This window comes from Pelodiscus sinensis, chromosome 16, assembly GCF_049634645.1.
Source record: "Pelodiscus sinensis isolate JC-2024 chromosome 16, ASM4963464v1, whole genome shotgun sequence".
Classification (NCBI taxonomy): domain Eukaryota; kingdom Metazoa; phylum Chordata; order Testudines; family Trionychidae; genus Pelodiscus; species Pelodiscus sinensis.
Window position 1 is genome coordinate 21,365,742 of NC_134726.1, and position 15,485 is coordinate 21,381,226.

At 41.3% G+C, this 15,485-nt stretch overlaps 1 protein-coding gene across 3 annotated transcripts in view; it reads left to right on the plus strand.

Moving 5' to 3' along the window:
- IQCK (IQ motif containing K) overlaps positions 1–14,428 on the plus strand; it is a 124,506-nt gene extending 110,078 nt beyond the window's left edge. For 2 of the 3 annotated variants that reach the window (XM_075899410.1, XM_075899411.1), the window contains one exon: positions 13,474–14,428. In XM_075899410.1, the coding sequence (XP_075755525.1) occupies positions 13,474–13,574 (101 nt within the window). In that variant the 3' untranslated portion in view covers positions 13,575–14,428. Of the gene's footprint in view, positions 1–413; positions 499–13,473 lie in introns of all 3 variants that reach the window. The other variant, XR_012896151.1, reaches the window with a different exon arrangement.
- Positions 14,429–15,485: the final 1,057 nt, after the last annotated feature.

A 15,485-nucleotide genomic window follows, 5' to 3' on the forward strand; every position in this document is an offset into this window, starting at 1 on the left:
TGGAAATCTTGCAAGAGTGACTGTTCTTATACAATTAATTATTTTAAGGCTAAAAGCCTAACAAGAGGGTCAGAATATAATCAGAATATTAAGCTGTTTTCCATTTTAGATCCAGCATAGAATCAAAACCAGAAGGGCAGAGCCTTTCCCTACACCAAACTACAGGGGATCCGTATTTGACTTTCCAACCTGGGCTGATCCTTGGCTGGTTTACTGTATTTAGTTACTCCACTATCTAGTGAATGCTCGTACAAATCAAACTTCCTTTTAACAACAAATACATGGATTTCTTCCTTTCAATCTGTAGTCATAGATCCATTATATTTCATTTGCTATATTATACCACTTCTATTACAGTCACTGAACCTGAGCTAGATTTAGGGTCTAAATAGTCTGCTCTCTCTTTCTTCTAGTACATTCATTTTGAAAGTGGAGAGGAGAAACATAAAACTCAAAACGAAATATGATGTTGCACTAACTTTCGATTTTATCACAAGGGTAAGAGTCACCCCACCCATATAACTTACTTGATTTAGTAAATCTGATGGGATGAATTTGGTCTAAGATGTTTGACAAAAATAAATGTGCTTACTTTCTATGTAGCAAAACCTTCTAAGAGGTCTTCTAAGAGGCTGTGGGCCAACAGCAGTTGGACTTCTACTTTATTTGAAAATATTGTTCCCCACTGACTTTGTTATACAGATAGCTGAAATTCTTTTAATTGGAGGCTAGTTAACAGGAGTGCTAAACCTATAGTTGCCTTCATGTTACCTAGCTTCAGGGAGTAGCTGAGTTAGGCTGTACAGAAAAAAACAATTGGTCTGGTAGCACTTTATAGACTAACAATACATGTAGATGGTATCATGAGCTGAAGAAGTGGGCTGTACCCACGAAAGCTCATGAAATGATCTACATGTTTTGTTAGTCTTGTTTTTTTCATGTTATCTATGATTCAGATTGGCAGGATGTTACACATATTTCCTTTTTCTCAGCATGCCTTCCTGGGGCTAGCTAGCCCTTCTCATTTTGCTAGCGCTAAAGGGCTGTAGTGATATAGTAGCCATTTTACAGGTGGCTATGGTTGGCTGTATCTTCATGTTTTCTAGCTGATAAGTGCTCTTCGCTCCTGTCATGTTTTATTCCGGAGGGAAATGATGTTCTCTCTAGAGGTCCTAAGAGTTGCTTGATGACCAGATTGTATTTTTAAAGCACAGAACTTTATCCGGGTGGTACAGAGCAGCTGTGTATCAGTTTAAGTTCGCTGGGAGGAAGCAGCTGGCAGTGCAGGGCTGTCACCTATCCAAGAAGTCCGAGAGATTAAGGTATCTTGCGCATCTATGCCAGGGCTAGGAACAGTCTGAGCCTCATAAAACCTGAGCAATGTACAGAGAAGGAGCAGTACAGCTGTGACAGTATTGGAAATGAACAAGTATGTGTTGTGCAATGTAAGGATTTTAAAACCATGCAGACTTTATTTTTTGGAAATCTTTAAAATCTTTATTCATCACTTGCATATGCAATCTATCATGCCGACATTCTTGTCTGTTACATTGGTTGTCTTTGCGCTGGTGTGCTTGTGGAAAAACAACTGGTTTGCTATGTCAGGTGTAGCGGTTTGCATCTTAAACTTCTTTCTTGCTTCCCAGTTGCTCTCTTTCCTTCCTCCTCTTTTTGTTTTGTAAAATAACACTGTGACGGGGCAGTCACAGAAGACCAGTTGGGGCTCCTTCCTGGTGTGCTGATAAAGCCACTGATACTCGCCTTCTTGATCTGTGGGACTCCTCACCACCCTGTTCTGTTGAGCTAGATCAGTGTTTCTTAAACTTTTTAAGACCAAGAAACACCAAACCATTTTTTTTTAAATGTGGAACACCAAGGATTTTTTTGTTGAGAAAAAAAAAAGGTGTGTGTGGGGGGAAGGGTCGGGGGAAAGTTATTGAGGAAAAAGGGGTCGGGGAAAAGTTATTGAGACAAAAAAAGGTTGCTTGCCTCTTTAAGGGTGGCCATTTTCAATTCTGTTGTTCTCTGCGGCACACCTCCGACTGCACACCGGTGTGCCACGCCGAACACAGTTTAAGAAACACCGAGTTAGATCTTTTGGTCTTTCCCAGACCAGGCACGAACTCAGACTACCACTCTCTCCTCCCCCCAAGGAGCAATGTAGATACTGAATCACTTCAGCTCTGGGAGAATGCAGTTCCAGGCACAGCATTCAGGAAACCAATACCCAAATGTAATCAGAACCCCACATAATTCCATCTTTCACTGTGTGAGAGTCTCACACATTAAAAGCCCATTCAGGTATGCCCCCTTTAACAATGAAAGGAGGATGTGCACACTGATTGCCCCCCAGATAACAATTTACACTGGACTTGATAGTAAGTAAAAGTAATTTTTTTAAGTACAAACGGTAAGATTAAGTGAGTGCAAGTGAAAATGGACAGAACGAAGTAAATTACAACTTTAAAATAAAAGAAAATGCATAGCTAGTTTTAACACACTAAAGCGGGGTAAGGGAACCTTTTATGGGTTGGGGGCTGCTGACCCACAGAAAAATCAGTCAGGGGTCGGAGGCTGGGGGGAGGCAGTGGGAGGCTGGAATGTCAGCGCAGGCTCCTCAATGGTGGGGAAGGCCCAAGCCTCAGGGGCCAGATCCAGGCATCTAGCTGCTGGGCTTTAGGTTCCCTAACCCTGCACTAAAGCTTATTGCAACCTTACCCTAAAACTGTTCTTATTTCAGGTGAACCTTCAAGCCAGGGAAGATCTCTCCCCTCCCCCGGGAAACCCCAGGCTATTCTCTTGGGTGTGTCATGCCAGCCAAAGACAAAGGGACAGATAACTTCCCATTGTTTATAGATTCCATTCCACTTTGGGCGGGAACTTGTTGTTCCCTCTCCTATCTTCTATAGAAAATTATCTGGTGAGACCCAATAAGTTGATGTGGTCAAATGTCTTCCTAAGACCAGCCACTGGGTAGACTGAAAGGACAAAGAAGGTTGTTCCAAAGCTGTTAAATTGATCCCCCAGTCATTAAGGTGACCGATCATTTGAAACACCTTGATGGCTTTCATTTTTCACATTTTAAACCAAAAACCATTCCATACCCCATATTTCTAACTTTACACACAAGAATGACCAAAATAAGATATACAGACGCAGCAGATTGTGACATTAAAATTGATAGGTTACATGAGATATTTTGTCCAAAGCGTCTTTGAGTTATGCATTTGTATTCATAAGACAATTTCATACAGCATGGGGGTGTCCATCTCAATCACAAAAAAATCATTTTTATTGGGAAAATATTAGAAGTAATATATTTACTTCACCTGTGAACATTTTTGAATTAACATTAATCAAATATGTTAGCTGTGTAAGATAACTTTGTGTGATGAAGGCACAGCAGGTAACTTTTGAGACACAGAACAGAATGTTCTTTATGTGCAACTTGGTTTCATGCTGTATTTCTCTTTGGAGAGTGCAGACACATTAATATTCCCAGAAATAGTTGTTTTCATCTGCTTTCTTACTCTTCTGTATTGAGATTTTTAAAAGAAATGTCTTTAAGGCAACTGTCGGGAAACAGAATAATAGGATATGCTGCAGTTTACTGTTAGGAGTAGATATATCTCATGGTACCTCAAGGACTGGTGATTGTGTTCTTAATTAATTTGTTAATGATCTGGAAGATGTGGTTAACAGCACAGCAATGAAATGCACAGATGATATTAAATTGACAGGAACTGCAAAAACCAATGGTAACAGGCAGATAATACAAAGGGTTCTAGCGAGGTTAGAGACTTTGCCAGAAAATAATAAAATGAAATTCTTCTCAGGAAAATGCAAGCTCTGCAATTTGCAGGGAGTGTGATGGTGAGAGGAGGAATACATATATTCCAGCAGAAGGAGAAACCTTGAAAGTAGCTAACCTGACCCCTAGTTTGGAGTGATAGTAGGCAGCAAATTACATCTTTGCATCAGGCAAATAGCACAGATCAACATAATTTGAATCTGTCACAGAGCAGAGAAGTAATAGTCACTCTTTAAACAGCTCTGAAGTGGCTACACTGAATTGTGAGGAGATATTTGCAAAATGAAATATATCTGCTGAGGCTGGTACAAATAAGGAGCACATGAATTAGCACATGTTCGAAGGGTGTAAATACAAAATATAGAGGAGGTTTGTTGAGTGTGGTACATTGTGTCTGTGGGGGAGGAGGGTGGCGGGTAAGAGAAATCAACAAAGCTAGCAACGGGAAAATAATTTAGGCTGAGTATCAAGAAAAACTTCCAGGCTCCCAGAGCTACACACAAGTAGGAATATTAACTTATTCATGTACCTGGATGGATCAGTGTCAATGGAGCCATTTACACCATGTTTGCAGGACTGGGTCATTACACTGGGGAATAGTGGAAGGGAAGCATAGTTTGGGATACTTTTAACTAGATTGAGTACAGTTTACATGTACTGTAAATAACAGTCCTGCAATTAGCAAAAGAGAGAGCCTGAATGACCCTTTATTTTTAAAATACAGTATTTACAGCTAATTTGATTTCTAATTTTTCCTAAAACAAATGCTCTATATTCAGAATTGTTTAAAATGGGCATCATAAAAACAATTGCAGCGAGGAGTCCTGTGGCACCTTATAGACTAACTGAAGTGTTGGAGCATAAGCTTTTGTGGGCAAAGACCCACCCTGGCTGACAAAGTGGGTCTTTGCCCACGAAAGCTTATGCTCCAACACTTCAGTTAGTCTATAAGGTGCCACAGGACTCCTCGCCGCTTTTGCAGATTCAGACTAACTCGGCTACCCCTCAGATACATAAAAACAATTGTTTGCAATGAAAAAATAAGCAAAAATCACACACTTTTTATATTACACAAAAAAAGCCTTACAAACCTCTTTGACACTAAAGAATAATCCAAGAACAAACCATGTAGATAGCTGTGTATGTGGTGTTTTTATCAAGCTAATTCAAAATGCACAAGATGTTTAAAAGTTTAATCTTGGCAGTAACAGCTGAGAATGTGATGAAAGTCATAAGACTCAATGCAGAGTCTGCTGCATGGTCCACGCCCCTGAGTCAGATGTCTTTGGAAAGCTAAAACCTTTGCAAGTTACATTACTCATGGCAGAAAAAAAAAGTGATAGTTTATATCAGTGTTTCTCAATCAATGGTACGAGTACCCTTAGGGGTACTCGAGAGAAGTCTGGGGGGTACGTCTACACAACTGAAATTTGGGGAGAACTGAATTTTTGTTCTAAGTTTTACAGCGCTTTATTATTTTTGTACTTTTTACACCCAAAAATTTCATTGCCCACCTGACTACGATTAAGTAGTCCATACTAATAACAACTTAAATGCGAGATAACGTCCAACGTGTAGACTGTCTTTGAAAAAAGCATATTGCTTTTTCGTTGTGCTTTTGCTGTGTGGACGCTCTCTTTTGAAAGAAGCTTGCAGTCTAGGCATAACCTTAATGTTGACCAACAAAGGGGAAAAAAGAGCTTGTGCAGAGAGAAGGCTGAACGAAGTACATTTTTTAAAAAAAGATGTGAGGCTGTTGGGGGAGGGCATTCTACTTGTTTTTACATTTGTTTTCTCTGGAAGACTAGTGACCAGAGAACTAGTGAAATCGAAACATGATAAAACTAAAAGCGAAACAGCTGAAAGGGATTTTTTTTAATCATTTAGGTTTTTTGGTTAACCTCTTTTTGTTAACCCAACTCCAGGGTATATAAATGCTTGAACACCCCTGCCTCTTCTGTTAAGGTTTGAGGACTCACAATACTCATTTAATACCTCCAACAAAGCCAGTAACAAAACCAGACTAGACACCTCTGATGAAAATCAAATAAAATAAAATGACTACCTCCACCCTTTATGGCTACCTTCATAAATGGTAAGGAAGCAAAACACCAATAAAAAAATCTTCAGAGCTTTCCTGGACTCCACAAGCAGTATATAGTTTTACTACATTGAATCGCATTTTAGAAAATGTAAACAAAAATATTTCCTTTTTAGTCAATAAATATTTGGAATATTCCAGTGTGCATTTCCAGAACTCTTTTTAATGTGATTGGCAGGATGCAAAATATGGGTGAGAAGGAGGGGTAATGCAGAGCTTTTGTATTGTTCATGCTTTTAGAGGCCACAAACTACTGTTAAGTTTTGCCATATTATTTAGAGAGCAGCAGAAATGTGCATATTACATCACAGAGAATACATATTGCTAGAATATAGTAGCCCAGTATCTGAGAGTCTGTAATGCTGAAATGCTGGCTGTTCCCTCTGTGGAGCACTGTTGCCTAAAATGCTGGCTGTTCCCTCTGGGCTGCCCATGCTGCATGGGGAGTGCGGGGCCCAAACGGCCACTTGCGCCCCTGTGGCAGCCTGGCTGAGCGGAGCAGAAGTGAGCCTCGCACCACGGTGGAGGGGAAGGGGGGTGGAGTGGTGATGTGTGGCGTGACAGCGGCTCCAGGCCCCACCCCCTGGCCTTGAATGTCACCGCCCTGCCCCCCTTTGCCTCCCGCCATGGCCCTCGGCTGACTTCTGCGCCGCTCAGCTGGGCCGCTGCATGGGAGCAAGTAGCGCAAGCGGCCGTTTGGGTTCCGCGCTCCCCATGCAGCACGGGGAGTGTTGAGCTCAAAAGGCATTTGGACTCTGTGGTCCCCCGAGTGAGAGGCAGGAGGGGGAGGAGAGCTGAGAGAGAGAGAGAGGGAAGTAGTAGTAGGAGGAGAGAGAGAGAGACACGGAGCGAGAGACCAGAGGCTCAGGAGAGAAGACCGACGTGGAGAGACCTGAAAATCCCATCTTATGACGGGCTAATTGGCTAGTATTGCTAGAATGGCCTAGCTGCGAAGAAAAATATCCGTGCCCCCCATATTTTACTGAGTCGTCAGGCTACATGGGTGCAAAACAGCAGCCAGCTAATTCATATATTCCAAAAATTTCAGCCATTCCACCTCCACTGTCAGCAAGTTTCTATAGTAGGGTGTGTCTATTTGTCTTTGTATCTATATCAGCTCTGGGGCCCTTAAATAGTTGTAGGCAAATTGTTTGTGTTGATTAAAGGAATGAAGACCCAGGGTAAATACAGCAAGCATGATGCATATGAATGGAATGGAATTCCAGAAACACCCTGCATAAATCTAGTTGCCTTAAAGCAGAATTGCAAACTGCTTTTCAATAATGATTTTACTTGATAACATCTGGGCTAATGTTGCTGTAAGGTGCCAGATGCCCTCCACTTCCACTGCTGTCAGTGGCCCGGGGGTACTTCAGCACCTAGCATTGTTGGTCAGGCTTTCTATTAGTTAAAACTAGTTTCTATCAGACTGTGACAAACTAACTTGGGTCACTCTAGGGTATGAAAAAACACTCCGCTCAGAATCATAAGCAGAGGGGTTTTATGTGGATAGGAGACCTCATATTTATATATATAGACATACGATTTACAAACTATTTTGGCTCAGAGAAGAGTCTGCACAAAGGTTCATCATTCTGCTATGCCTTTTACATGTATGCTGTGTGAAATCACCTTTGGAGCAATCAACAGCAGATGCTGCTTTGGAAAGAGGCACATTTGGGACCTAACTTCTGGCTTATAGAATGTTTCCTTCACTGTATCAGTTTCCTATCATTGTTGACTGAGGATCTCTTGAAGCAAAAGAGTTTACTGTTAGTAGCCTAGCTGGAGACTTCTAGGACCCAGGAGCTAAAATAAAAATTTAAAAAGTCACTGTCTCTTTAAAAGCCAAGTCTTGTTCCAGCATGACTGTTTGCAGCTCCAGTTTCATGTTCAGGCTGCTTTGGCATTTCACTGGGATGCTAGGGTGATATTCCATTCTATATATATATTTTACCATAAGCCCCTGCTAATAAGCTAGATGGAATAGGTTTTCTTTAATGGGGCTTAATTTCCTTATAGTGTTATTGTACCAGTCTGTCAAATCTGTGGCATTTTTTATCACTTTCAAGTTGTAATTGCTATTTTAATTCTCCTGATTTCTGTTATTTAAAAAAAAATCAAGTGCATGGGCATGCAAACCTTTTGTATGCTTAGGATATTGTCTAACACTGGTTATACTGCGAGGTAGTGCATGAAGTAGGTCATACTTTGTTCAGTCATGCTGAAACAACCAAACCAGAAGATTTCAGTCTTAATTCCAAATTTATCTGGTAGGGTTGCCCATGAAAAATTACCTCTGTTGTCTCACAGAGGTGGTAAAGATGTATGTATTTAATGCATAAATCAATAGAGCAAAATGTTATTATTTAACCCTGACATTTTAACCATGCAGTTTTCAAAATTCTGTAGCTAAAAACACTGTGTGCTTTGAATTTTTCCCTTAGATGCTCACTGAAAAGTGTAAAACCAAGCAAATTCAAATTGCTCTTTCTCTTGCCATCTGTAAGTATTGTAGCACGCAAGTGGTACAATGTATAAAATGACCCACAATTCTGAACACATACCAGCACTTGTACTGATACATAACCATGTTTTTTATGTAATAGAAATAGCACCACACAAATACTGCCTTACCTGCTCTTTCAAGACAGGCTTCTGCTCCCATCCAGGTCAACTGCAGAATTCCCATTGACTTCCATTACCAGAAGAGCAGGATTTTGTGAATTACAAAATGCATTTTCACTGTGAAGCTTAAAGAGGTTCTGACGTATATTTTAAAAGATGAGCCTTTATTAATCAGTAAAATGATAGAATTACAGTATTGACACTTTAAAATGGGATAACAATGGGTTAACAATTTAAAACTGTACTAGGGGGCTGCTCCCTGCTCACTACACCCACCAACTCCCTGCTCTTTGGCTGCTTTCATGGCCAGAGAGCCTGATGACATCATTCTGTCCACGCGGCAGAAAAAACTTGTTTTTATAAATAGAGAGATAAAAATGTGATTTTGAAACATCAAAGATATGATACCTTGAAAACATGGGCGTAAACAATGAAGTATTATACAAGCGCTACCAACCCCAAACACTCAAAAATCATGGGTCAAGCCGTTAAAATTTGAGATTGTCTTAATGATGATTTGAGATTTTGTTCTCTGGAGTCTGAGCCTTTTGATTACATTCATGGCACATTTTCAAGCTCTCCTTTTCAACCAGCAAGACAAGAAACTTACTTTAAAAAAAAAGAACATAAGATTCTCATTATTATTTGATTATGGAAATCCCTAGGAGCTCTAGTCAGGGACTAGGAAACCATCAGAAACAAGCACGGAACAAAAAAGATGATCCCTTTCTCTAGGAGCTGATGTTTAACACAAGAGCACTAAATATCATGATTCACAGGATAAAAACCATGAGTTGGCAACATTGCACAGAAGTAAGATTTCAGGAGTGTTGGTTTAACAAAGTATCTTAAATTAGCTGTTGTACATTTCTGAGGCTGACTTTCATGCCTCCTATGGCACTGAAGCTTTTTGGAGTTGTGTTAGAGTAGAATCTGGCCATCCCACAAGGTTTGCTTTGACTTTTGCAGTATATATTTAATTTTTCAACTGTGTTTTCTACATTCTCCTTCCTCATTCCTCCCCTCCCGCAATGATTCCCAAAAAACCCACTCCAGTGAGAAGTCTGCTCTCTTCAACACAATAGAATTGCAATCTTGGTTGTCTGGGAAGTAGGGGCTAGAGCCTCAGCTAGTGTAAATTGTTGTTGCTCCACTCCATAGATTCTTCAAGAGCACTATGGCGATTTACACCAACCACAGATTTGGCCTAGTATTTTCAATTTAATTGCAGTAAGTGCAGCTTGAGGACTAACTGCCTGAAAAATATATTTTTCCAAACTTAAGTTTCCAGTGAAGAGGCTTAACAAAAGGGATTTTCCCCTATATTCCCATACATCTGAAATTCACGGAAAGCTTATTTTTTTCGCGCATCTGAGAAGCAAGAGAATGTCTGAAGCTATTGAAATAATTCTTTGAAATCCAAATTCAGGCTGACATCCTGTGCTTCGTGGTTTAGTGTGATGAGCTTTGAAAATGCCATGTCTAAATAACATGGTCTGTGATAGAACACTGAAGCCTCTGACTAATAGCACTACTACTGGGCACCTCCAAAATACCTAACCCAGCCTTTTTCATTTTAATGTTGAACAATATGTGTTAGATTCAGAGTCTTAGGAAATACTTAAAGGCTGCGTCTAGACTCGCATGATTTTGCAGAAATACTTTTAACGGAAAAGTTTTTCCATTAAAAGTATTTCCTCAAAAGCGCATCTAGATTGGCAAGGATGCTTTTGCGCAAAAAGTGCTTTTGCGCAAAAGCATCTGTGACCAGTCTAGACGCGATTTTGCGCAAGAAAGCCCCGATCGCCATTTTAGCCATCGGGGCTTTTTTGCTCAAAACAGTTCTTCCCTGTCTACACTGGCCCTCTTGAGCAAGTATTCTTGTGCAAGAGGGCTTTTTCCCGAGCAGGAGCGTGAAAGTATTTGCGCAAGAAGCACTGATTTTGTACATTACAAAGTCAGTGCTCTTGCACAAATTCAAGCAGCCAGTGTAGACAGCTGGACGCACCCAATGAGTAACCCACGGGTGGGCAATAATATTTTTACCAGGGGCCACTTCAGAAATTTTTTAAGTGGCCCTGGGCCACACTGAAAGGGGTGGGGCCTCAGGCGGAAGAGGCAGGACCAGTGCACTTCCCTGCTTCCCCACCCACAGACCATGATTGGTCAGGCGGTGGGGGAGCAAGCAAACTTCATGCACTTCCCCCGGCCCCTGATTGGCCTGGGGACGGGGGAGTGGCAGAGCCTGGGGGTGGATCCGGCTTCCAGAGGCCCTTTTGCCCACCCTGGAGTAACCCCGTAGTATTCTGGGAATATTAAACAAAATAGCTGTCCATTAGCAAATATTCCAATGGATAATGGTTACATTCATCATAGTAACTTGGAATACATTTTAAACAATGTTTTAGCATCCAGTAAGCTAAGTGACATATCAAAAAAAGGTTTTGTACCAACTACGCATTGCATATGTACCTACATTGCCTTTTCCGCTGTGGGGTCTGGGGTGTACCTTGCAATTTCAGCCATATTTGGATTTATTAGAAAACTTAATTTTAAATGTTACCAAATGTGGAATTTCCCCACCTCCAAAAGTGTTTTGGTATGTTTGCCCATAAACTCAGGGCCGGATTAAGGGGAGAGGCTAACCAGCCGCGCAGTGCCCTTTAGAGCTGCAATCAGGTGTGGTGCCTCTTAGAGCTGCCATCAGGCGCCGCGCACTCAATTGCAGCTGTAAGGTGCGCAATGCACCGGGGGGCAGGGTCGCGCTTGTGCCGTGCACCCGGGGCAGAGCTGCGCATGTGTTGTGTGCCCACTTCCCGGGGAACAGGAATGGCTCGAGCTGGGCCTGCATAAGCTGAGATCTTTCAGGCTGGGGAAACTTGGTTGAATAGTTTAAATAAGAACACGGACCCATTATGTCCAGAACTATCTGTAACTGTAAAAGGGTTTTTTTAAATTGCACTTCTGACAGGTTAATGAAGCTATCCTGGACCTGAACCTTCCTGAAAGTTAACAGTTACATTTCCTTTCCTGCATACAAGCTTCCCAACTTATCTGTTTGATCTCTAGCTGGAAGAGCTGGACCTACTGAAGTGCATGCACTGGATAATATACAAAAATATTACATAAAATGTCTATTAAGTTTTCTTTAAGAACAGCACAATATAGAACATGGGATAGCAGAGAACTTCCCTGATTGCATGTTTCCCCATTGAGACAAGCAATAATCTGCCATTATACCACTTAGAGCTTTGAAAGGAGCTTTCACTAGAGGGTAGAGCTTTCTACAATACGATGGGGGTGGAAGGCGGGGAGTTATTCACTGAGAATTGTTTACTACAGCAAGCAACCCTGTGCTCTTTGTTTGGCTGATTCCCCCGCCCCCCCCCCCCCCACAAGTTTGGCAGGCCCTTCTAGATCACATGGATCACATTCTTGTTTGCACTGTGATACAGAGAAAACTATTCTTTATTGACCTTGCTGTTGTCTCTGGTGATTGAAAACAACAGATAAATTTGGTGCAAGGTTTGATCTGTCATTAGTATAGATTTAAAAATTCTTCAAAGTCAAGAAACTTCAGCATATTTCTACACTGTGCGTCCCAGCTGAACTGGCCTCACAGGTTAAGGGCTGTTTAATTTAGAAGTTTTTGCTGAGGTGAGCTCTGGGACCCACCCACCTGGAAGGGCCCCTAGAGCCCAGGAGGCAATCTGAGCCCAAATGTCTGTGCCTCAGTTAAAAAGTCTTGAGATTTAGCTGGCACTAGTTAGCCACAGGTTGTAACTGCAGTGTAGATGTCCTCAAAGAACTGCTTTCACCTTTATCTGATTCCCCATCCCCAGTGACCAAGTCTGAGGACTTCTAATTAGGAAATAAATTCTGCCTTCAATTACATAGGCATAGTGCCAATGAATGTCAGTGGGGATTGTTTATGACAGGGGAGGGGAACCTAAGATCTGGGGGCCAGATGCTGCCCCCCAGTTTTGCCAGGATCCAGCCCCCAAGTCTCAGGGCTCCCGTTAGCTTGGGGAGCCTGCACTGGTGATCCAGCCCCCCCCCCCCCCACTAGCCACCGCAAGTCTGGAGCACACAAAGGCTAGGTCTACACTATCGCTTTTTCCGATTGTTTTTCTGGAAGAGGCTTTTCCCCATTTGGCCCCATCTAGATGGCAGAAAAGCCTCCTCTTTCAGAGGAGCCCTTATTCCTTGTAGAACGATGTATACAGGGCTCCCCGCAAGAGCGCGCTTGCTCTTCTGCAAAAAAAAAGTGGAAGAGCAAACGTGTTCCCTGGACATGGTGAAGTTTTTATCCTGGAAAACCCCGCAGTGTAGATGTACCCAAAATCTACTAGTCTGGGTCCCTCTGGGCTTTGGAGTGCAAGGGGAATGTGAGGAATGCCTTTCTCCCTCTCTAGGCCCCAGCCTACACAAGGGGAGAAGTCTGAATTAAGATATGCAACTTCATCTATGTTAATTGCGTAGTTTAAAGTACATTAACTTGAATTTTGGCACCGCCCACACTGCGAGAAGTCAAAGCGAGCAGTATCCTTTTGGCTTCCCTTACTCCTTGAAGCAGGACTACAGGCATCGATAGGAGCGCCCTCTCAGTTAAAATTATGGTGTCTTCACTAGACCTGCTAATTTGAACCCTGGAAGATTGACTGTGCCTGCTTCAATCTTATCTGTAGTGTAGGCATGGCCAGTAAGGAGCCACATCAGTGAGGCCCTTGACCCAAAAAAGGTTCCCCACCCTAGTTTGAGGATCTGTGGACAGAACTTTTTTCAGGGAAAAAGATGCTACGCATTTCTAACAATAATTACTGTTTGGTTACTCATTTATGAGGCAGGCAGTGTGTTTACAATAGAAACTATTTCAGTGCCTGTGTATTGCAGAAAGTTAAACATTTAATATTTTGCTTTTATATGGTTGCAGTGGGAAGCAAATTAGAGTCAGAAGAACCTACACCACATTGTTCTGGAGTTTCGATTTTGTTTCTTTCGCCAGCACCGCAAAATACAGAGCTCATGGAGTGAAGTTTCTTGTATGTTACCTGGTTTGGATATGCTTCTAAAGTTACATGCTTGTTTTAATATGTGAAGAGTTGTACATCAAGATGGGTATACATGAGGACCTGGTTTTGCAGTCATTCTGTACACTGCAGGCAAACATTTATCCCTAGCATAAATGAACGCTATTCTGAGGTCAGTGGAATTATGCCCACTTATAAACAGGAGCTGAGTTTGACCAAAGGCTTTGCATTCAGTTCTGAATGCTCAGAAGTTTTTGGCTAAACAGAACATTCCCATTGCAATAAATGGTAGTTTTGCCCATACAAGATCTAGGAGTAAAATGAAGGGGCAGATTCTCAGCTGCTGTAAATATGCATAGCATCCTTGGCTTCAGTGGATCTTCGTTGTCCGATATGCTGTGCATCCACAACTCCAGTGAAAGCTGAGATTGCTCAGTACTCCTGAAGGCAGTTTGAGGACCTCGTGTTGTCATGTCTGGGCCAAGAGAGTATGTTACACAACTAGAGCAAAATGGCAGCACTTTAAACCCATTTTGCATAAGTATAGATAACTACAGAAGGTGCAAGACAGTGGGCATGCAGGCTCTGAGTAAAGGCCTCACAGTTTGCCTCACACAGCTGTTTGGATCTGACAAAAATCTCATTGACTTAAATGAGGCCAGATAAGATGCACAATCAAAACTAATCGTGGTACCATTTTGCCTATACTTCACACAGACTAGTTCTGCCTATAATATCAATAGACAATAGGATATTTAAAGATTAAGGTAAATCACAAATGTTGTAAGTAAATAGTAATGCCTTTATTTTTGTTAAGAACAGCATTTTGAAAATAAAACATTTGCCCATGCTTTACAACCTTTTCAATTTATTATACTTATATACAGTCATTATGGTACACATTGATTGTCTTGAAAGTCCTTCAGAGGTGTACTTAAGATATCAGTATGCAACAACCAGCGGAAAAAAAGGTACATTATAAAACACACATTAATACATTTAATAAATATATATTATCTATCAAAAATGAGCCTTAGCGCTCCTCAATTAATAAAAAGCACCTGCTGTGTATTCTTGTGAGCTGGTAGAATAGTCCAATTGTTTAATTATAAAAGCTACAGTGCTCCCTTTTGCACAGCCTTTGGTTAGACCCAAGGCATAGCCAACCATGATACCTGTCAGAGTACATACAAACTAGCTAGTTCTGCAACAGCTGAAATCTTTCTTATTCATAGAAACAACTATGTGCACTTAGCACTCCATTCTACAAGGTGCTATATACATTTCCTGGGAGGCTGTAAGCACCCTCAACTCCCACTGCAATTGGGATTGGGTCCTTAATGTATGGCTCTGAGCTGTTTTCTAGCCATTGAATAGAAGCCACTTCTTTAAAAAATGTTTTTTAATAGATAGGCCAGAAGGAAATAACCATTGTCAAATGTAAAAAGGGACAACATGGTAGCTTTTATAGTATAAAGATAATTATAACAACAATCCTGAAAGGTTTGTGTTTACAGTTATGTAGTATTTTGATCACAGATGCTCTACATTCTAAAAGGCAGAAGTAAACAACTTGTTTACATTAATAAAAATAAATTAACAGAAAGGTGCCTTCAGTCACACATTATTTGTAGCATTTGGCATTAGACTATCAAATGGCAAAAATAAGTTGCTTATTCTAGTTGTGTAAAGTTGGAAAATGAATAAACTCCTTCTTCTAATTAATTAACACACTTCCACCAACACAAATTGCAGACCCAATCCTGCATGTTGTTACTAATGTGAATAGTCTTAATTCACATACCAGTTCAATGGGACAAATTGTGTACGCAAAGATATGCAGGATATGGCCCTTTGCTTTGGGCCTCAAACACCTGCTGGCTTCCTTCAGAGGAGGACTGGGCCCTTAATTTGT